A 24,245-nucleotide genomic window follows, 5' to 3' on the forward strand; every position below is an offset into this window, starting at 1 on the left:
TGTATTTAGTAGTACATTTAAATGGATATATAATTTATCTTTCATTGCTTGATTGAAAGTGTCTGAGATTCTGGACGGGACGGGCGGGTTTGGGGGAGTTTTGTGAAGGAGGATTTCATGTAGGTGGAGTATGAATGGCCACACTCCTGCACGGTAGGTGGCGGTGTACGCACCTTTACGTTGGATGCTATTCGCCAACAAAACCTAAAGAAGAAACAGGAAGTGTTAATCATTTTCTAAAGGCCCAGTTTAGCAGGCGGACCGGCGTTGGACGCTGATGATTTCTTCTTCAATTTCCTACCTTCAAACATCAAAACGTCTTACGCAATGAGGTAATTGTTGCCATTGTTTGTGTGTGCATATGTATATGGGAATTCTGGATTCTGCATTAACCTATGCTATTGTATTTTCTGGCCGGTTCGCTAAACTCTAAAATGGCTAGTAAACCTTACCTGCAGGTTGCGCTCTAGCATCAGTATAATTAGCTAGACATGCGTTGCAGACAGTTTCCATTCTAATTTGACGGTGTCCACTTAAAATATTTTAAATGTATTGTTTATTTCCACAAAATAGTTCCACGGTTTATTGTACCATCTAGCGAGCTAACTGGTCGGCTAGCTACAGTACTTCTACAGTTGCTAGCTATCCTATTACTTGGAAGAAAGGGAATGAATGAACTCACACTGCAGTCTGCCACCGTCTAGCTAGAACCGGGGCATGCCACCGAGCAAATGGAGTGTAACAGCTTACACAGACGTTACTACAGGAAATAACATTACAGTAATACGTTGGCTCTATTATGGTAGCGGTAAAAAAAAAAAGAAGATTTCCCAAGATGCATTCTGGTGTGAATATTGTGAAATTTATATTTTCAGAGGCGACCGGGGCAGGGGCCGTGGTGGCCGATTTGGCTCTCGCGGGGGACTCGTGCAAGGGTAAGCAGCCCCACCCCCACCCCAATGCCCTGACTAAGCAATACAGTATAAAACATTCAAACCTAACAATGTGGATGTGTTGGACATTTTTAAGATGGTGCATATGAAAGTGTTATTTTATGAGTTAATGTCATGTTGATCTACTCTTGGGTTTAGGTATCGACCCTTTGTCCCGCACATCCCCTTTGACTTCTATGTGGTAAGTTTACGTTCATTTCATTGTCTACCCTTTTTGCGTCTGTTCTGTTATCATAAATCAGGATTCCATCATGCTGTGTCTCATTTGGGTTGTCAGGAGGTCACTGGTGTGGGGGTGTGTGTGTGTCTGTCTGTCTGCTCTCGCATTGAGACCATGATATATTGACACCTCTTTGTGGTCTGAACTCCTAGTAGCCATGTACTGTATGTGTAGTGTCATAATGGTTGTCTTGTTGTTTTCAGTGTGAGATGGCTTTCCCCAGAGTGAAGCCTGCAGTTGATGAGACTGCCTTCAGCGAATGTCTACTGAAGAGAAACCAGGACCTTAGCCCCACACCAGCAGAACAGGTAACACACCCATTTGAATGACATAGAATTGCTTGCTCTGTTCTGATCTAAAATAATGATTGTGTATATTTTCTTGATGAAAGTCATTTCTTTTCACTGTTACTCTTTTTTTTTTTTCTGACAGTCTTCCATCCTATCCCTGGTCACCAAGATCAACAACGTGATTGACAATCTCATCGTCGCCCCTGGCAACTTTGAAGTGGTCAGTTTATATATATCTTATCTTAGAAAACAGTACTACATCTAGATGGAATCTCTCACCCTCTTACCCTCTCATTTCCATCTGACACTCATCCCAGCAAATAGAAGAGGTGCGTCAAGTTGGGTCGTATAAGAAAGGTACCATGACGACGGGGCACAATGTGGCTGATCTGGTAGTCATTCTTAAGATCCTTCCCACATGTGAGTTACTTTTTCATTCTGTGCAAAACAAAAGGATTGTGTCTTTTTATTTTGCATGTTGAGTTCATCTCAACATAGACGATCCATTTTACAATCAAATCTCCTCTCACTTCCTTGCTCTCTCCTGCAGTGGAGGCAGTTGCTGCCTTAGGGAACAAAGTGGTGGAAACCCTTCGCACACAGGACCCCGCTGAAGGTGACAGTGACGGGATTCATATATTACACTTTTGACAGAAAAGTTTCAAGTACCAAGTACTTGAAATACCAAAGTAATACAAAAAAAAACAAGCTAACAAATCAGTAAATGGTTGATTTATTGGAAGCTGACAATGTTTCTTTATTGTTGTTTCTTTATATATTTCAGTCCTCTCCATGCTGACCAATGAGACAGGCTTTGAGATCAGCTCCGCTGATGCTACAGTGAAGATCCTCATCACAACTGTTCCCCCCAATCTGCGCAAATTGGACCCTGAACTGCATTGTATGTATTCTCACACAGCCAACCAAACGCAATCGTATCATCTATTACTACATGTCTTCTTCTCTAGACTTTATATTTAACCTTCATTTGTCTTTGCTGAAAATTTTTTTTTGGAGTTGGCATTCAAATGTTTTTAATTTCACTAGTCTCTAATGTTATGACAACAATTTCAACCAATATGGCTGAGGTTCTGCAGAATTCTCATTCCGGCTATGGGATTGTAGTGTCTCAACAGGATATAAAGGATTTTTGCTGCATTAAAGTATGACATTAATGTTTTTCGTAAATTTGTCTATTTTTTAAATAAGAGTGATAGAGGTCCAGTGCTTGAATACAAAAAAATATATATAAATTAGTTTTGAGTAGAATGTGAACTGATTTAAAAAAGAATAATAATGTGCCCATGCAACCATAAGTATGTATTTTTACATACTTATGGTTCAACGATACTTATACTCAACGATGATAAAAGTATTTGCGTCGTCTTTTTTTACCCAGTGGATATTAAGGTCTTGCAGAGTGCTTTGGCTGCCATCCGCCATGCCCGCTGGTTTGAGGAGAATGCCTCCCAATCAACGTAAGATATTGGATACTTTATCCTTTTCATTGATGGATTTTTGTTGAGTCAAACATTTATGATGCGATTGCCAAGTAATTTATAAAAAGTGGTTTAGTGAGCTGAACACAAAATGTATATATTTATAACCTTTTGTCTAAATACTACTGGATATTTCACTGTGTTCCCATAGTGTAAAAGTGCTGATTCGCTTGCTGAAGGATCTCCGGGTGCGTTTTCCTGGATTTGAACCCCTCACCCCTTGGATTTTGGACCTACTGGTATGTCTGATTAGAGAAACTAATGTGGTCGATATTCAATATATTGTTGAACCGAATGATTTCTATCTTGACTAAATCTAAGCCACTTTAAACCAAATCTTCCTGGAAACTTTAAATGGAACCTTAGTGGTCTACATATTCTGCTTTGTATGACAATAGGCAATTGCCTGCTTGTGCAAATGTTTTTGTAAGCAGAATGTCAGATGAACCAGTTTAGGAAAGCGATTGCCTTTCTTTTCTCTCAGGGTCACTCAGCAGTAATGAACAACCCATCCAGGCAACCTCTATCGCTCAATGTGGCTTACAGGTGGGTCTCCTTAATCCTTAATAGTCTTGGATTCAACCCGGGACTGTGACTCCATAGTGTCTTCTTTATGGTAAATGGTCTTTTGAGATCTCACCATGGGACCGATTCGTGTTTTGCAGACGGTGCCTACAGATGCTTGCTGCTGGACTGTTCCTGCCAGGCTCCGTTGGTATAACGGATCCCTGTGAGAGTGGAAACTTCCGGGTGCACACTGTCATGACCCTTGAACAGCAGGTATAACGCCGCCAAGCCAGTGGAAAGGATGTTTTCATGCCATATACTTCCCGTCAATGATGCAAATCTTGTGGGAGAGACTGTAATTTAGTGATTTTTGCCAAAGAGCAATACTTGGATTGAGTTATTTTCAGAGAGGTGTACCTAATTTAAGTGTGATGTTTTTGCAGGATATGGTGTGTTTTACAGCTCAGACATTGGTGAGGGTGCTTTCTCATGGAGGCTACAGGAAAATCCTTGGCTTGGAGGGAGATGCAAGTTGTAAGTTCATTTACATACACACCGTCACGTCACTGTAGGAAAACATATGAATGAAATTGAAAGATGCATCATACAGTGAGCAGTAAGCTATCACGTTGGGTATTCAAGTTTTTTCATGTGACCTCATGAAAACGTTTTTTCTGCATGGTGCTTTTTGAATAGCCTGTGCAATTGTTTCCACCCAGTAGGTGAAGCAGGTTAGGGCAGTTTTGGAAGGAGGTGTTAAAAAAAAAAAAAACATCTTCCTAATGTTGAGTTGGAGTAAATTTTGCTCAGTTTGTCTGGGCATGGACTCTAAAGCCTTCCACAGGGCTCTGGCCCATGTTGACTCCAATGCTTTCCACAGTTATTAAGTTAGTTGCTAATGGATCTCTTCACTGAATTGATTAATTCTCAACCCACTGATGCTCAGTCGATTTGAGGTCTGGGCATTGGGCAGGCCACTGCAGTAAGCACATTAGTTTGTGAAAGTATTCCTGGACAAACCGTGAAACACTTGCCATGTGACTTAGCACTACGACCAAAATTGGCAGACGTTGCTGTTTTGCTGGCTCAATGTCCCCGGTAGATGCCCTAGTCTTAAATAGCATCACTTCCTTTCTTCCCAGATCTAGCCTCTGAGATGTCCACCTGGGATGGCGTGATTGTGACGCCATCAGAGAAGGCCTACGAGAAGCCCCCCGAGAGGAAGGAGGAGGACGATGAGGCGCTGGAGGAGGGAGGAGATGCAGAGGATGAGAGCATGGAGACCCAGGAGTGAAGAGGTAGCCCATGATTGTGCCCCACCAGGGAGCCTCCAGGTGGTTGTGCTTGTGCCTTCTGTACGTGGACTGGACTAGACTATTTAGTTATGTCATGGTCCGTGACAGGGCAAACTCATAATGCACTCAATTTAATAAGATATTAAATTGACGCAGTTGTGTGTAAAACTGTGAGAGTGTTATGTCAGCACTGGCCATATCGGCTCTGCAGTAGTGATAAGAAAATTGGCTTCTGTGACAGTATGTCCAAAAAAAGTTGCTGGTTGAAATGTTGTCCACCAAGTAAATCATCATTTTATGATGCCTATTAAAGCAATGGAAATCAAATCCCTTTAGTCTATTTTGACCTAAACCGTAGTGAGTTGAATTGTAAAAACATTCCAGAATTAGGCCTGCTCACTTTTGCAAATTTGCCTGGGTTGTGGTGCCTGTTGTACTTTTCGCTTGAAGCAATCTTTGAGTTTGGGTGTCTTTATTGAGTTTGTCATATAAAGCTGTGCACTTTATAGGCCTATACAATTTTGCTAACTATTCATCTGAGCAATACACCTACAGCATTTCAACTTGGAGTATTGTCCTTGAACAGTACACCGGCTAATTTTCAACTTCATATAGTTCTTGGCTCTTGAGATAATTGTGCCCCAAAAACTTTTAACAGACATTTCTGGCATTATAGTGAGATTAATACAGACCAACCTTTTGTTTTAACACTGATTCATCAAATATAATTGTCCAAATTGTTGACCTCGATCAATTGGTAAGTATTTCCAGACTCTCCTGCTGCTGATTATCACCTGCAGGCATTGGTAAACGGCATTACACTCAGGTAGAAGGGGTTGTGAACTCTTAGATAACTGTCCCACTGCTCAGAATTTTGCATATTACAATGACCATAAGGCAGCTGACTATGTATTTGATGTGCTGTTTGAATGAGAAGGACATGGTATCCACTTTAATCCATTTCACACTGTGAAATAACTAACAGATTGTTTTTCCCTCCTTTCTATTTTTAGATGGTCCTGTGCTATGTCTGGCCATAGTTGACCTCAAACGTCTTTTGGAAACATCTTAACTGACTATTTGTACCCACTAAACATTTGTTGTCGGCATCAAAGCAGACCAACCTGTCCTTACCGGGATAAAGGTTCAGACAAGGACCATAACTAGTCAATGGACATCCAAAGGACACATTTAAAAACACATCTGGTGGGGTGGGTATCAATATCTCACTTTATGGTGTTTTATTTGTTTTGGATTTCACCCTGTAACAACTGAGATGCCGAAACAATTTTTATTGTTATTTAGTGAGTTGATTGTTTTTTATATTTTCATACACAATACTGCAAATGGGATTGAGACATTTGAACCCAGTACAATAAGAAAACGTAAAAGTTGCTTTTGAAAATTGTCTGTACCCTGAGCTGTCCACACTGTTTGCTTTGAGCTTTACAAAACCCTCCTCTGTGGTGTGTTCTGAGGAGACTCCCCATTGGCCGTTACCAGTGACACAAACGTGACCTTCAACTCTGCAAGTGGAAATGCTAGCCACACTCGCTACAATATGATACAGATTCAAAAGCATCACAAGTTTATTTTTGATGAATTCTAATCTGTCATTCATTCCATGGATCTGCTCTTCATTTTGAGTCTTCAAGGTGAATATCCCTCCTAGCCAGTTGTTCAGGATATCATTGAGCAACTCCCCTTTTTATCTTTTGAGTTTCAGTACAAAATACCCCCCCCCCCCCCCTCCCCATCTTTAAGCCTTGTTTAATTGTCTTGAGTATTTTAGGTTGACTTGAATAAGTTTGGGTTTAATATAGTACAAGTCTGAAATAAAAATCTGATTGTCATTTCTTCACTTTGCTCCACAAATCTGAATGAAGTACTTTAGAATTAGTTGTGGTAGATATGGTTACACTCCCTGTAGAGAGATGCTGTTATGGCTTAAAACAGCTCAAATTTTAGTTTACCTTTATAAACTGTTCTCAAATAAATTCCATTCCACAGGCATCTCTTTATGCCTTACAGATGCTCATCATGGAGAATGATGAAATAGTTCCCAACCAGAAAACGGTTCGAATTCAGGTTCAGGTTGACAGGTTATTTGTAATAACCTGTCAACCAATACAGGCCTGTAGGGTGCACCAGAGTAAAGGATGTGGCAGACCAGTCACTGTCTCCTTTCTTGAGCTGATCTTGGATCTGAAAATATTCGGTAGATAAAACTTTATATTGCCTACACGTTACCAGACGATTGATTTTAGAACTAGCAGTTTTCTTAAGAAGGTGGAAGCTGAATTTTAGGACTAATTATTTTAATTGTGCTCCCACAAAGGTGCGCTGTCTTACATGAGTTAAGACTTAAACAATGCATGACCATGAAACATTTACATGAATCAAAGTGATGGTGGCGAGCAACCGACAGCAACCCAAGACAAATTATATGATTGTCGGAAATTAAAATAAACGATATCTCGTTAATTTGTGATTATAACCTAAGTGTAAACTCTTGATTGTGCTATAATAGTGTGAATAATGGAAATGTGTTCATAATGATCACCATTACCAGTGTGTTGAAATTACAATTATTTTGATCAAACATGGATTTATTGAAAAAAATATTATGGTCCGCTCATCCAAAGATAGTTTACATAATCATATTACTTAGAAGTGTGGAAATGCTAAGAATTTCCAAAAACAAGCGTTCAAAGGCATAAATTAAATGTGACAATGACTACAGGCTCATACCAGTGACCTTGACTTGGCGCAATGCTTATTTTATGCTGGAAGATGTTAAAATGCCTTTAATGAAAACCAAATCCAACAAACAATTTATTTTCTGAAATTTTAATCGGCACTCATGTATTTTGACCACAGTCAATATAAATGCACGTGTTCTTTTCATGAAAGACTACCACAGCACTTGCAGCAACATAGTTTTATTGTTGAATAATGTTTTTCACTTTTGTAAAAGTATTGCAGTAAAAGACCTCAGGCTGAAAACGTATGACATCACATTTGCTTTGATAACAATAAAAAGGCAAAAGTAAGTATACAGCAGTGACACCCACTTGAATATTCTGGTGAAATAAAGCTTAATATTGTCGTCCATGTTGGAAGCAGTCCTGTGGATATGGATCATGAAAAAGGCAGAACATGACACTGTTTGGAAAACTCTTGTTTGGAGACACTCAAGATCCTCAAGCCTCTCATTGGAACATGGAGCACACAGGACAAAAAACCAACTAGATTTTGTAGTTAAGATAGCAGATGGAATGGACAACCTCACCGATGGATGAATAAAAGAAAACTGAACAATTTTCTTTTTATCTTCTAAGGAATCAGCCACAGTGATGAGAAATAAAAAAAGTATAGGTGCTTTTGAAATCACCTCTAGTGTAGCAACGGCAATGGGGTTTGACAGAGGTTCGTATTGTTATGTAAAATGATAAATATCACTCTTAAATTCTTGAAATGTAAATCCCTTTTGTATGGTTTCACTTTAAATAAATCTGGTTCACCGAAGAGTAGAGAATTTTTGTCTTATCAAAGTCTGCAGTAGGTAGGTAACAATAGGCTTCTCTTGTTGATAGGCTATATTTGCCTGTAAGTGTTCATTTTGTTTTCAAAACCATGGTACAGTTCTTGGCTTATTTTATGCAATTGGTCAAGCGTGGTTAATACAGGTTAAACAGTGCTGGCATTTACAGGTATATTTATTTTCTGGGAGTAACAGCAGCAGCTAAGTATCCTGTGTAGAGACTGCCCATAATATTAATATTCAATTCAACACAACAGATTTGCATTTATAGGAAAAATATAACGACTGTAACTGTAGCATTTTTGCAAATTCGCATTTCCTGTTTTTACAAAAAGACAATGCAACAATTTGGAGGCATTCACAAAAAAAGGTTGCCACCGTGTTAAATTTCCTTTTTAATATCATCTATACATTATATTACAGTATTAACAATGTTCTTTTGTGGTTTCTACCCATTGGGTAGGATATGTGCATAATATATTAAAGTTATATACAGCACCGTACAAATAAACAGAGTCAGACCACTGAAAAAAGCACCATTGGAAGTGAGGCACAACGAAGGTGGGGACTTTGAGTGCAAGTGGCTGTGAAAGCTGTCCTGGTCCTATGGCTGCTCATACATCACCATCAGGCACCGCATTTGCTCACATAATTGTAACATGCAAACCCTCTGACTTGAAAAACATAAAAAAGAAAGGTTTCCTGTTAACTACAAGAGCAAAAAAGCAACCAAGCAATAAAGAAACATACAAAAGAACACAAACATCTAACTTCTAGTTTCTAAATAAGGTTTTTTTTTGAACGAATACCAGTGGAAAAGCTGACGTATTAACATTGACAGCAGCAGCAGAAGAAGAAGCAGCGCATAGCAGCAGCAATACTGAATAACAGAGCAACACAAACCTTGTGCTCAGTGACGAGAGAGCACAACCAATGAAAGATGTCTTAAGACCAGGGTTCTGTCCTATGGAATAATTTGAGCGACTACCATTTTCATTGACTGTGGAAGGGTTGAGGGGATATTTTAGCATCCAGAATCTGGCCTTGGGAATTCTTGACAAATGTTTGCAGCTAGCACTGAATAAGTGGCTTTGCCTTACATGGAAACCAACCAAAAAATCCCCTCAAATTGTGTAACATCAAATAAATAAGAATAAATACTCTCCTTTTTGATAAAGTTTTTAAGTAGGACTATCTATAGGGAGCCCACAAATTAGTGGTTCTTACAAGTTTGGCTCCAAAACAATCACCAGGTCTCAAAAGCATTCAAAACAAATAATAAAAAAAACTTACTATCAGGATTCAACTTTGAATTTTATGTTGTAGTGAAATGTCTAGGCTAATTTAATTTGTTTTGAATATGAATGTCTGTCATTTAAATTAACACTCAATCCCTCAATCAGGTAATTTTCCTCAACATATGAGCGAGTCTCACAAGCAAAACGACCATGATCATGAAGACCAGATAACTTCATCACACTTTTAGCCAAGCTGTAGGGCTGGCCTAGTCTTTTTATCTGCCGCACACTGTAAATGTGCTGGAGCAACATAAAAAGACATTACATCGCTGTACAGTTCAGGGTCAGTACAATAGTATATACAATAGTAAGTTGATGATTCTATTGTCACAAATTAAGGGTCAAGGATGAGGCGGTTCTCGACAGAAGGAGGAAGTCCTTTCAATTTTCATTGAAGTCACTACAAGATATCGGCTCTTTAATTGAAAGTTTATGGAAGTGCATTCAACTAAAGGGCTCTGTGGAACTTCCCTTCCCATCACTGCTCCTTCACTTGGATCCCAATAACAACAGTGAACTGACAGAAGTTTAAAGTGCTACTCAATAGGACTATGGGGATGGTAATACAATGAGTTAAAGGCGCCATTTCGATTATCACTCTCGGAGACAATGAGGGGCTTAAGAGGATATAATGTATGTATATTAGTGGGGCAGTTGACCAAAATCAGAATATCAGATCCTAATCTTATTTCGGGGTGCTATACCTTTAAATTCAATTAACCTATTTGACTGAATATTTAAATATGGATCAGAGTTTGGTCTCTACTGATTTTGACAAAAACAAACAAATATACCCAGTCACACTAAGTGATAACTTAGGAGTTTTTCAGACAAAACAAACTACGAGAAGCATTGTTTGTTTTGCAGAGATAAGTTAGTGCAACAGATTTTAAATAACTTGTTATTTATCCCCTGGATTAATGGTTTCATGAATCATGGCACTACTATTATTTGGATTGGACTGACTACAGAATCAATCTCAAATCCAGAAAAGAACAAAAAGAACGAGTGAAAAAAGCCATAACTTTTATCCTATGACTGTGGTAAACAAAACTGTATGTCAACAATCATATTTTACACAAAAAGAAAGCATATAAAACAAGTCATCAAGCCATAGTGTCCAAGCAAAGCTCACAGCTATAGCAAAAATACAAATACAAAAGATCAGTTGTAAGCTCGGCTCCTCGAGATTTGAGTTTGTTCAAATTGTGCACAATGGAGAGCGCAGAGAAGCAGGCCTCTCCCCCCTTTAGGTAGGTAAGGTCCAACAACCCCTCCTCCCTCTCACACTGGTTTGTCCTGCCGACTGTCTTTACTCTTGCTGAAGCCCAAAGTTGTGCTTTCAATGCGGCTCTGGTGCACCGTCCTGGGGGTAGTGCTCCCACCGTTTCCACCCAGCTGCTGCCCATTATTGCTGTACTGGCTCTGAAACGCAGAGGATCCTGGGTACTGTCCCATCACCTCACTGTAAGTGGGTGGGGGCCCCTCCATTCTGGAATTGGCGGCGCTGACGCCCGAGTTACAGCTGGGGGGCCTGGGCCCACCGCCGTGTACATAAACATCTATCAGGTCGCTGTCGAAGATGGTCCGGTTGGGCGGGGCTCTGACTGAAGCGCGGCTCAGCTCCAGCTGCTGCTCTGGGTCTCTCAGCTGCAGAGTGCAGGGTCCCTTATAGGGGGGCAGCTCCTCGCCATCCGACAGGCAGATGGTGGGGGGCAGATCGATGTCCTGCTGCAGGTAGGGATAAGTGGGCTGGAAGCGGCAGAAACGGTCCCGCTGCATAAAGGAGGGCGGGTTGAACCTCTCCTGATGACCCCGTGGCCCATACATGACCTACATACACAACAGAGAGACAGACATGTCCGGTTAATATACTCCACGTGCGAGTCAGCGCGTCGCGTGCATTCCAGAGGACACTTTCACAACTTGATCTGTTCTCAGTTCTGTACTGGAGCGATCGACGTGGAAAATGGATGAATTGCCATGCCTGTCAAGGTCACACAGCACAAGGTGATTGTAAGGATTCTACTTTCTAAGTCCGAATGTATAATCCTGTGGTTCAATGTCCCACTCACCTCCGTTGTTCCTTGCTGTGTCACCAAGCTGTCTGTTGGCCACACACACCCGTCCTGATGGAGTGAAAGAATAGAGGAAAATACAGAGGAGGCGGTGGGAGAGAAACAGTGTTAAAATTCCATTTGGCCACGTCTGGCTAAAAGTGCTGACTAACAGGAGAGCCCCTGCCGTGTGTGTGTGTGTAGTACACTGCTGCAGTATCTGTGTGTAGCTGAGTGTTTGTGTGTGTCTCAAGGCCAGACTAGGACAGACATAAAGCACCCAGCTGGGGGAAGCTCTACCCCCACTGTCTCAAACTACACTGCAGCCTTCTCTTCCCTCCGTCGTATTGGCTGACAGACATAAGCACAAGCCTGGGCATAGGAGCAACTAGCTTTTATAGCAGATGATAGCACGTCAAACTCTTGGACTCCTGGCCAATGATTACAAAATACTATAATTCCCAATAGTTTCATGCATGCAGATTTTTATAAGTATGACATAACTAACTGTGCCAAAATACACACAAAGATCCTCTGCTTTTCCGGTGTCAATTTTCTCTCGCCTCAGCCGCCACTCCACCCCCATCCTCTTTCTGTTTCTCTGTCACTCTCCCTCCCCCACTCCTCTGTGCCTGCTGTTGCATGACTGGGCCCTGGGCTTATTAATAAAGATGAGTTTTTAAGCAAGCTAGAGTCAGTCTTTTCTCCTCTCCCTCTCCATGTCTCCCTCTCTCTGCTTTTTAAGACAGGGTGAAAGGTGGAAGGGGTTAAAAGGTTCTGTCACACCCATAAAACAAAAATAGTATGTCATATAACAAAAGTAGCTATTTTGTGTGACTCACCAATTGTGTGGCCTGGTCTCGTCTGCGTGCCTGGCTGTGTCTGGTAAGGAAGGCCAGGGCAGACAGTCTGTAGTGATTCAGCAAGCAGATGATCACGACTACCATCACCGTCATCACCACAATTATGATTATTATCTGAACAAACTCCAGTTCAGCTGTAAAAGAGAAAAAGGAAGAGAATGAGAGATTGAGGTGAAAACGTTCAGCATTTTCATCAACGCAAAACGTTAATTCAAACTTTTTTTTCTTTCTTTCATCTTCCATTTTTGAAGGGGTAAATATTCATTTTGAGCTACAAAGTGAAAATCGGTTTGCTTCGTCAGTTCAGGCCATGACACTGTCTTCACCTCCAGGGTGCAGCAGAGAGGGGCTTTAATCTGAGTCAGCCATCATTCAGTCAAAGATAGCCCAGCTAGGGATGCAGTAGCAATTACGTAATGGGGCCTTGTCTACTCAGAGGAGCCAACATGTTTTGGTGAGGATCTCATTTCCTTCAGTGGTCAGGCTAGATATATTCTCATATTCCAGCTGACAAAATGGCAGGGTAGCCTGAAGTTCACCATACACATTAGAATAGTTGCTCATCAGCTATTTCACTTTTCTTGTCTGGATAAAGGTTTTTTTTGTTTGTCTGTCAGTGACGCCCACTGCCAGCATGCCAGAAAAGCAGACAGGGCACTGTGCCACATTAGGGGCAGTGGCACCAGATGGTCAGTGTCAAAGCTGGCTTTTTATTGGCCCCCGGAGACACTTGGCACTTGGGCCGTGCCAGGGTCATGGTATGCTTATGACTTTCTGGGTTTTATGCATAGACTGGCGGAGACACATTCTCTCACACACTCACACAAATAGAAAGGTCCTTTGTATGTCATGGAGGGGCCATGGACAGGACAAAGCATTTCTGACATGTCTGGACACAGACTGGTCTCATATACACTGCAGTGCTGACCCAGACAGTACCGCTCGGTGTTAACACTGCATTAGTCCACTGACCTAAAGCTTTATTGCACTGAATGTGCTTGTGACACACCCCGTGTTCACCACTGTTAGCTTCCATCACAAATAAATCCATCAAATACGTTCGCTAATCAGGAGAGCAACAGTTGGACCAAACAAAGAAAATAGTCTGTCGAAGAGGGAAACCTTGACACGACTCAAGACTTCACCCACTGAACTTGAATACTTTGTTTTAAACTAGTTTACTTGAACTGAACCAACATGGCAGACTACAGCAGGTGTAGAAATAGGTGTTAAATGTTTGTTACATGTGTGACATTTATCACAGCCCCGAGAGCGACTCCTTTGGACACTAGGGTCAATCAACCTCACGTCAAAGGATCACTGCTTAACACTGAACCCCCGTTTGCAATTACGCACGACTTGAATGTTCCTCGGAATTTAGGTCAAGACAGATGAGCTATCAGGAAGATCTGGGTTAAGGCTAACCAGTAGCATTTTCACCTGACACCTGGCCCTGATAAGCAGACAGAGCCATCACTGTGGCACTGATCGTGCCAGAACTGTGCTCAGTGGATGAGTGCCACCTCACAGTGGTATTGAGAAGAGGTTAAGTCAGCATGGTGAGCCATGGCACACTGCCAGGCTTCGTCTGGTGAGAACAGGGGGAGGGAAGGACCCCATCTGTTCCAGGCTAAGCACATAAACACACACACACACACACACACATACAGACACACAACACTGTACAAAGACATGCACAATATTACACCGACTGGCAGACGTACAAATACACACCAATAAAACCTGTAACATTTCCTGTAACACACACGTACACTTGACAAGACCAGACACATACAAGGAGGTAACCAATCTCACTGCACGACAAGGTACTACATACCCTCCCAATCAAACAATCTGCCTCCTCTAACCGGATTAAAGACTGGAGCAGACCCAGCAGACAGGGGGAGAGGGGGAGGGAGGGAGAGGGAACATGTTGTAACAGACTCTGTCTGGAGCACACTGACACACTCGCACACACCTCAACCAAAGCCACAATGACGATCTAATCCAAGCCAGGGGCAAGCTGAAAACCTCAGGTGGCCCCAACCCTCTCCAGCCACAGTGCGCGCACACACACACACACACACACACGCTCCATACTCATAATGTGCTGTAACCGTTCATGGTTTCTAAGGGGTGGAGGACAGAAATAATATAGCATTCCAGGCTCCACCCTACTTGAAGTGGAGAGCAGAAGATCCACTGGCAGCAGATCAAAGGTGGAGGAGGAGGAGACTATGCGAGGTAGCGACGTAACGTTTCCCCGTGAACAATAAAACCAGGCTACATTGTGAAAGAAGACTTGAAACTTACATTCTTACATGCACAAAACCTCAAAAGAAGCTAGTACAATATGCAAGTGTGTACAGTTTTTGCTCAACCCTATGACTTGTTCTCTAAGGCCTTGTCGTTAACGGTAACTGTAACTTATTGTAAAAACACTTCCACCTGTTTGTAAGGAATGTGGGGATGACAAAACTGTCGTGGTTGTCTGGCTAAGTGGACTTTGCTAATGAACTAACAAGTCCAGCACCTAGAGGCAGTTAATGCCGTGAGCCCCACAAGTTGACAGTCAGCGATTAGACAAGCCAATCCTCTTAGTTACATATGCTCCCTCATTCAAACTGACAAGAACAGTTTTAAAACCTGTAAATTACTAAGCACCTAATACATTATCTGCAAAAATGTTAAGGAATCCCTCTCCGAAAGTTTAGAACTTGGATTAGAAAGGGACTGATTTGAGACGTGCCTTTAGGGAAAGCGTTGCCGGTTTAGATTATTGATGAGAACCACAATACTCACCATCTTTTCCATGGCAAATGGACCCAAGGATGTTAATCCTAAAATACACCATCTACATCTTTAATATACACCTCCATGTTACAGTTAGGACTTGGTTTACTGTAGTGTGTGTGGGACTGAGGTGCTTTAGAGAATGAGGGAGGAATTACATAAGCCTCCCCAACTTTTTTTATGTGAGCACAGAAAAGTGAGGCTGGGCTTTGCTCAGCTCCAAATCCATATTTCATGAAGCCATTTCCTGTTTCCTGTCGTGCTTTGCAGCGTGGCATGGTTTTATAACAGAGAAAAACAGCTGTGCTCTCACGATCTGAGGAGAGAGACAGGAAGTACAGCAATGGAGACACGACCAATCAGCAGCCATCTGTTTGTGTGTGTGTGTGTGCGCGCATGAGTGGGAGAGAGAAAGAGCCCAAATCCTCCTTAAATACAGTATAGATTGCTATGAATACACACTGTACTATGCACAAACAAAAACACATTTTTAAATATCTAGTTTAAATATTTAAATAATATGTCTAAATATCTAGGGCAAACCGTGGCAGTCTGTGTTGAATAAGGTATATGTGGAGCAAAACAATGTCACGTAAAACGTTACAGGGATTATACTATGATGAAGCATACATAACATTTTTCAGACAGTGAGTGTTTAGGGAGTTGTTGAGCACCCATTAATACAGAGGTACTCATCATGTCTGCACTGGCTGCTTTTTGAGGCTAACCTACTTTCTTCCACTGTCCCAAAAAGAACATCCTAGCCTTTCCTCCTCTCCCCTTTAGGCCACACAACAACACACACACACGCACACACACTGAACCCCAGCATCAGTCTGTAGAGCCTGCCTTAAGGCTACACAACCCAATGACACAGTGGCGGCTCTCTCGGCAAAAGCAGATTCCAGGTTGATGAGCGCAAAGCATCGTGGTCGTGGTGAGAGACCAATGGGAGCTGCCGATCTGGGATCACATTTGAAAAGTCTAAAAGGATGTGAGACATAACTGTGTGATACCTCTTTCTCCTCAGTAAATAATATTGTAGCTAGGCAGATATGTTTTTGAAAATGAACACTTATACAGAAACAGCCAAATAGCTCATCCCCCTCAGACACAGACATACCACAAATCTTCACAGACATGGCCCACAAACTCATAATGCCACCCACATCCCTGTGGGTTTACATAACAATAACCGCGTCCACCTCACACCAAAAGAGTCTGGGCCGAGCGGCGAGCGGCAACAAATTACAGGCCGTAATCCGGTTAACCGACGTGGCACAGCGACAGTGACTTCCTACGGTGGCGTTCTGATTGGAAGACAAAGGCATTGTGGGTACTGAGAGAGGAGCTCACCAACCCCCGGCGTTATCAGTGCCGCCTCACCAGGCTGGCAGAACAAAGGAGAGCGGGCACAATCGGGCCGCCCACGTGGGTACGGCACAGTAGACAACTGAGACGCCAGAGCTCTTCTCAACCATGGCTTGTGCCAGACAAGGGAGAGGACCACCTACCGACTGGCAAACACTAATCTGCCTGTTTTCTAGAACAGTTCCCCCCTCCCCAGCAACATGGCATGAGTCACAGTGTGTGTGTGTGCGCTTGTGCTTATATGTACCGCCCACATTTAGAAAAGAGACGAGAGGTAACAAAAAATCTATCAAAGCATAACTTCCATATTTCCGACAGAAAATATGAAGGAGATGGGGAGCCTGTGGTGGAGAGCTTGAAACGAACCCAACCAAACAGAGCAACATTGTCCTAGCCTGATCTCACAGTCATGATAACTGTTGGGATCATACTTGAAAAACAGCAGTGCAGTAAGGGTTGGGTCAGCAGCAAAGTGTGATGTGATTGGCTACTTGCCAATCCAGGTAGAGCTAGGATCATAGTTTCTGATGACACATGGAGCCAAAGACTGGAAACGCAACCAGGGTTGGCAGAGCCACGGCGTTAATCGATGTTCGGCATCAGTGCTGTCCCAAACTCACTAAACCCCCTTCTCCCCCCTTTGCTACTGACCCCCTTCTGTAATCTCAGATAAGGGGAGAGGGGGAGGTATTACAGAGTCGCTGGGCACAATACGGGGGCGCCAGACAAACGTCTAGACGTCGCTGTTTGCTGTGCCATAACACCCCACTTCTCTTAAATTATTTAGCCTGCTCCTGCTGGCTTGCTGTGGCAGCTAAAGGCTAGGCCCACCGCTGAGCCCGGATGGTTGGAGGGGCTGAGGAGGATCATCCAGCCAGCCAGCCTGTCAGGTTTCCCAGGCTGAGACTGAGACTGAGACTAGACACCACCTGCTGAGGCCAAATCCTGCACGTACACACAAACATTCACACGTATACTGTACACATGCACATACAAGCACTTTTATTACCTGGCCACAAATATGATCCCCCTTCCTTTCCCTTTAACTGTTTGTCGCCCTTCTTTTCCTCCAGCCAATAATTTGACATGATGATGTCCTATCTCCCCTTCCTCCTTACCTTCACTTGCCATCACTTATTTGCTGTGAGCTGGAGTTTGGGCATAGCAGATTGCAAAACCGAGCAGCAGATATCCATTTCAGAGAAATGTATTATATACTAACAAAGAAAGGTTCCGGATGAATATCAGATGTGTTGGTATAATCTAGACAGCAGTTGAACACCGCGTGGAATTATTGAAGCAAATCAACCAGTAGTTATAAAACTTCAAAGTAAGAACTTCTATTTGCGTCAGGACTATGTGATGTCATGGTTTGGCCATTATATAACATAAAAACACATTTATCACTTTAAAATATAAATATTTCAGAGTTGTTGTGTTGACTGGTGACAGAACCGGATGTACGAGAGGAAGATTAATTAGGAAGAAGTATTAAATTAGCCTTAGCTAATAAGTTTGACCATCATTTGCAATTTAAACAAAAAAAACCTGATAAGGCAGTATGTGGTAGTGTCATCTTCAGGATTAGCCAATATCAAGTATTTGGGTTAGTGTGACAAAGTGACACAATGCACACATACAATTTGTGCATGATTTGTTATTTCCCCTCATGGACCTACCGGATGACATTTCAAAAATATTTATTATATTATATTATTTATATTATATTCCTCTACAAGTCTTAAGTTATTTTACCCATCCTAGTTGCATCTATTTTTGTGGGCGTCAGTCTGATCAACTCATCACTGACTCATGCTGCAAGGGATGCATCATTAACAGATTTTAAACATATGGAACGCAGTGACGCTGCCCCCCTTATTGGCACACAAACAGAAGTGTTCAACCCTAAACTGAATATAAAACCAATGTAAGATGTCTTTATTCGTGAAGAAATGGTTTGAACTAGAATTGTCACAAAATATAACACATTTAGCATTGGTTCTTACAGATCGTTATATGACTAATTGGAGAGATTGCTCTACCGGGGTTAAAGATGTTCCACATACCTTTCGGATGTCAGTGTTTATATGTTTAAACTATGCTATTTATGCGTTAACAGGGAGAAAGAGAATTTTGAAAGACATCTATTAGACAGTTGATATAGCGAGAACGTTGAACCCAACCTGTAACACTGACCTACATTGACCGAGTTCAACCGCAGGGTCTTAATGCAGCTATGGTTAACTCTCCTCTCCTCCTACATGTTGTATATTCCGTCATCAGGACAATGCAAAATTCAGAAACATGCATTTCCAAAAACATGGCCCCTCACTCTAGTTTTCACAGCAAAAGTCTGTTTGTGAGTGTGTGTGTGTGTGTTTAGTATAGGTGTTTTGTACTTTCCACAACTATTTCCACTTTCTCTCTCTCTCTCTCCATCTGTCTTTGTCTCTCTCTGCCTGCATGTCTGGCGCTCTGTCTATCATTTGCTCTTTACCTCTACCTCTACCTCTCCCTCTACACTCCTCTCTCTATATGCTGTATCTTTTATCTGTATGACATTTTCTTCCTGCACTGCTCTGAGAAAAGGAGAGAGGAGAGGATACGAAAAAAAGGAAAGGAATAGAATGGACCAGCCAGACCAGACACTGTGGCCCTCATCTCTAGACAATAGAACCATCTCTATGCTGATTGGGGGGCAGCTGGGAAAAGGAAAGATGGGGGAGTGTGTACTAGACAGGATTGGGGGGGGGGGGGGGGGGGGGGGGGGTCGAGGGTGAAGGTGTAGACGGAGGGGGGGCTATGAGAGCTAGGAAGGGGACACAATCAGATCTCTGACTGGGTTATAAATGGGGGTCAGCACCAAAGCCCCCACATTGTGCGGTGGATAGTAGACAGGGGAGGAGCCAGTGCCTACAGTCTACAAAACATGACTGTAATATACTCTGTGATATGGTCTTTGATATTGCATGGTATAAAGCATTATTGCTGCATATCACAGGACGCATTGACTTGACCTGAATGGTGCTCATCCGAGTCAAAAAGCATGAAATGTGTGAAATTCTATAACACTGTGATCCAAAATGGACAGTCAGCCATCCTCTTCGCTACACTTGTCCCATCAAAAAGCTAGCAACAAAATAGGGTGTATTTGCAAAGGAATACTATGGTGTAAAACGAGAACAAGGAAGAGAGGGGGGGGGGGGGGGGGGGGTGAGCATGGACACAGAGAGAAGACAAAGCCTCAGCTGCGACTAACAGGGGTGCAGGAACAAGGCCTTGACCCCTGACTTGGGTTAAGGCTGGGGGGGAGACAAGCTGCCCACGGTAATGAGCAGTGTGCTGCATGTGTGATGAGTCTAACCCAATAATTGTAGCCGGTACGTGTGGGTGTGTGTCTGACGACACTCCCCTGGCGATAGGTTTACCCAGCTACTGAGACCAGGGGGCTGGTCGCGCTGAGTTGTTGTGTCTGGCGTCTGTGCGACAGTCTCGTCTGCATCGAAGCCTTATTGCCCTATTCCTAGCCCCACCCAGCCCTCAGAGAAATAAGAATCTAAATGCAGAGCAGCGGGTTCAAGGAGTTTTGTTTGAGCATTCCAAGATTCTGAGCAGAGATCTGGAGGCATCTAGAATTCCACACATTTTACATATGGGCTTGAAAACATCAACATTTAAGAATACTCTTTCTGACCTCTAAAATGCTGTTTGAACTCTGACCTCTGAAACATAGTGAAAGATGGAGGCCACGACTCTATAAAGTCCTTAGCCAACAATCAAAATTAGGTTTAAGAAATAAAGGTTTTGCGTATGATCAGCTGCACATTACAAACTATTGGCACTTTTTGCATATGTGCGACTCTACTCCTTAACGATCACATGTGATTGTTCGAATGCGGGTCTCACAGCGTAACGTTGCATGTATGCGATTTCGAACATTCCAACTGAATATTTTCCGATGGACAAAAACTACGCTTTAGTATGGCTTAAAAATGTACTAATGAGAAGGCTAACAAGTAACACTAGCATGGTAGCAGCATTGCTACGAGTATTATGCCAGCTAACTTAGCCCAGAAGCTAACTAAAGCTAGCTAGCTACCGTTTCGGAAAAATAACTTACGCTTTGGGGACCGTCGAAAATATTTAGAATTCACGCGTCTAAAGGTAAATATTACTTCATTCCTGGGCAATAGAAAACACCGCTATACTCGTGCATTGCTTGGTATCATTGTTCCCGTATAAAGTGCGGCATATAGTCCAGTGCGGTTTATACTCAAATTTACAAACACAAAGCTCCCATTCTGGTGGGGTGCGGTTTACAGAAAATGCGTCTTATTTTCCAAAAAATATGGTAAAAACTTTTAGCACAACCACTTAGACCATGTCATTATCCATACCTGGTAACAAGGCGGTAACAATCCATGATACCATAAAGTTATATTTTTCTGGTAGCTAATTTGTGCAGGAAAACGTTATGGTGATGGTAATGTATCACTCTGAAGACTTCAAGGTGCTATAATAGTTGCTAGGGAGTAACTGAAAAACTGCAATAGTAGTTGATCTACCTCTCAGTGTGGAGTTGAGCCTGCCATGATAACCAGACAGAGAAATGCCACCGCCCAATACAGAAGTAAACTGTGTCTGGTATTGCAAGGTCTAGCCGAGCAACAGGTCAGACAATGCAGCATTCAGACAAATAGACTTTAAGATAGACGGAGGAGGAATCAAAATTTGAGAAGGCATCCAGACCTCAGACACCATTCATTCAAGAGAAATGCAGACACACTGAATATAATAACCCACCCCTAAACAGCAGGTCCCTAGAGGAATGAGGGTCCCACCACAAAAGGGGGTTGGGGAAACAGAGAGGACCATGGCCAATGTCAAGGCTGGGTGACTGCAGAGATATAAGGGACGCAGCTGCTTGTTTCAGGGGGGGGGGGGAATCGCACACAATCATGCCGGGGTCAATCTCTGTCAGCTCCATGTCCTTTGACCCCCAAGCATATTTCTAAATGGAAGGGACATTGGAAAACACTAGGGTAGACACAGTAGGGTAGGCAATTCTACACTAGGGGATGAAGTAGGAAATCTTACATCCCTGACTGACATCATACTGCCAGTAAAGGGTGTTCAGTGTAATACTGAGCGATGATTGGAACATTTACTAAACCCAGACATCAAACCCACTTCTGTTACTAGGTTTCACCTGCTTTCCCTAAATGAAATTCTCTCTGTATGTGAAAACCTCGACCCAGTCACCCATCATCTGTCTGCCTTCACCCTATTTTCCCCACCTCCTCATGTTTTCACTCCTCTCTTGAATTTGTCTGTCCTTTCTATTGAGTAAAACCACTAACACCAAAGAGGGATACAATACCAGAGACAGGCTTGACAGCTGACCTTAGTTGTCAGCTCATACACCTCCCCCTTCCTCCTCCTCCTCCTCTCTGCCAGCCCCTCTATGCATTAGGGTATTAAAAAGATCTACATTACGGCTGTTCTGGGACCGTTAAAACCTCAGCTTTGATGGCCTTCCCCTGTCTGGGTTCTCCAGACCTGGAGAATCAATCACAGATAGAGAGGGGCAATGGAAGATGGGAGAGCGTGGAGAGATGATGTAGGGAGGAGAACTGGTTTGAAGATGGGAGAGCGTAGAGAGATGATGTAGGGAGAACTGGTTTGAAGATGGGAGAGCGTAGAGAGATGATGTAGGGAGGAGAACTGGTTTGAAAGAGAGAGGGGAAAGAACTTAGGTGGATACTGAAGCATGATAAGGGAATAACTTGACCGTGAAAACAATTTATTTTTCAGTGAAATTTCACACCCTTCCATACTTACACTTAATAAGTATTATACAGTTCTTGGACAATTATACTGTAGGAGTTGAGAGGAACCAAAACGCCATGCATAATGTTCTTCAGCGTTTCAACCCACTGAGATGCAATGGAAAGCCAAATGGTATATTTTGACAGGTACAAAGGCATATGCCATCGTGTTTCAAATGTACCGTTTGCCGAATTTTCACACAAGCTGGCTAGCTAATGCATAAATAATGCTAATAATGTACATTCCAACTTTAGAAGGCTTAAACTTTCGTATATTTATTAAAAGTTTGTATGGCTAATGTGCTTTTCCTGAAAGGACCAGTGACTGGAATTTTCCTTGGACAAAGTGCCATATTAATCCAAAGATTGAGGTTTAGCCATTTATAGATAAAGAGTAAAAAATTACAGCCGGAGAAGATCCTTAATTGGTAATTTATCTGATAATTCTGTCAGACATATACAGTACCAGTCAAAAGTTCGGACACATAATGGGAAAATGTGTCCAAACTTTTGACTGGTACTGGATATATATATATTTTTTTTACAGGAGGGCACTTGAAAGCATTTGCGTGTGGAATAAACAACAGTACAGTACAGCACTATTTAACTAAAATATTTGTCTCTATTCTAGCACCAAACTCTTATCAAGTGAGCAAAAGTGAGATATTACCGTTCTAGTATTTGTCTTTGCTAGAATGGTCAAAACACACATAATTCACAAAAGCAAACACTACTTATTGAGATTGAGTTAATCCATAGTCTATTTAGACACAATCACAAGTCTATACACTGCCCATTTCAAGAAATCAATAAGGAAGTTTAATTTGGTTATGAATGTTTTAATATTCTAGTTCTATTTGTACTAGAATCAGAGAACTAGCTTTATTTGCCATGTAAGTTCACACAAACAAGGAATTTACTGTGGCAGGAAGGTGCATACGATAAACATATACGAATCTTAAATAATGTACAATAGTCCACTTTTTTTTTTTACGATACTATACAATTGAAAATAAGATATAAATAAGCAATGTGCAATAAGTGACAGATGGATTTATAAATAAATGTGTTTATGACAGTGGGAGTCCTTAGCTTTGTTGTTGAGGCGTTGCTGCAGATACTACATAGAGAAAACAGCTAAATACACTCTTGCTTTAAAGAGAAAGTACATAACTCTATAGGAACAACTTCTTCAATGGTTTGTTCTTTCCCTGATTATTTAGATTATGAAATATAACTAGCAGTTAGCAGCATATAGTATAGAAAACCTGGTCTAGTATTTACATTATTGTGCAGAAAGTGGTCAGTTCTGGTTAACACGGTTGTTTAGAAAGGATACATATAGTAATGTTCCTTCAATCTACACCCAAGTGGCAACGCAAAGCCTGCCAGTGGAGAATAGGTAGACAGTGCCAAGTTGATGCTGGGATCAGATATTGAGGAGACTAGTGTGTTTTTGTCCCCAAACGTATTGGTTACAACCAAGCTGCAGGGGCAAGCCAAAAAACAGACTCATATCCTGTTTCCTCATTCTGCAGTTGGAATTAGCTGCAACCCCAGCGGAGATGGATGGCTCACACAAACAAGTCTCAGTATGGGAGTGGAGTGTGCATCTACGTTCACTTGCGCTTTATGTGTGAGTGTGTGTAAGAGAGTGTGTGTGTGTCTGTGTATGTGTGAGTGTGTGTAAGAAAGTGTGTGCGTGTGTCTGCGTGGAAAAGCACGTA

The 24,245-nt window shown here is 42.1% G+C and overlaps 2 protein-coding genes across 3 annotated transcripts in view; one reads left to right on the forward strand and one right to left on the reverse strand.

The window, feature by feature from the left end:
• The first annotated feature begins 249 nt into the window (after nucleotides 1-249).
• Nucleotides 250-7,256, forward strand: ilf2 (interleukin enhancer binding factor 2). Its single transcript, XM_067255367.1, has 15 exons — nucleotides 250-332; nucleotides 876-935; nucleotides 1,092-1,134; nucleotides 1,377-1,481; nucleotides 1,606-1,683; nucleotides 1,781-1,883; nucleotides 2,014-2,079; nucleotides 2,248-2,364; nucleotides 2,863-2,941; nucleotides 3,114-3,201; nucleotides 3,447-3,508; nucleotides 3,628-3,742; nucleotides 3,913-4,003; nucleotides 4,612-4,767; nucleotides 5,778-7,256. Exons 1-14 carry the CDS (start codon nucleotides 328-330, stop codon nucleotides 4,761-4,763), a joined length of 1,164 nt encoding a protein of 387 aa, XP_067111468.1. The 5' UTR covers nucleotides 250-327; the 3' UTR covers nucleotides 4,764-4,767; nucleotides 5,778-7,256.
• Nucleotides 7,257-8,184: 928 nt separating this feature from the next.
• Nucleotides 8,185-24,245, reverse strand: part of ldlrad4a (low density lipoprotein receptor class A domain containing 4a) — a 45,006-nt gene continuing 28,945 nt past the window's right edge. For both annotated transcript variants that reach the window (XM_067255368.1, XM_067255370.1), the window contains 3 exons: nucleotides 12,506-12,660; nucleotides 11,682-11,735; nucleotides 8,185-11,439 (listed from right to left, as the gene is read on the reverse strand). In XM_067255368.1, coding sequence (XP_067111469.1) covers nucleotides 10,891-11,439; nucleotides 11,682-11,735; nucleotides 12,506-12,660 — 758 coding nt within the window. In that variant the 3' untranslated portion in view covers nucleotides 8,185-10,890. The remainder of the gene's footprint in view (nucleotides 11,440-11,681; nucleotides 11,736-12,505; nucleotides 12,661-24,245) is intronic.

The sequence above is a fragment of the Osmerus mordax genome, chromosome 18 (assembly GCF_038355195.1).
Source record: "Osmerus mordax isolate fOsmMor3 chromosome 18, fOsmMor3.pri, whole genome shotgun sequence".
Lineage (NCBI taxonomy): Eukaryota > Metazoa > Chordata > Actinopteri > Osmeriformes > Osmeridae > Osmerus > Osmerus mordax.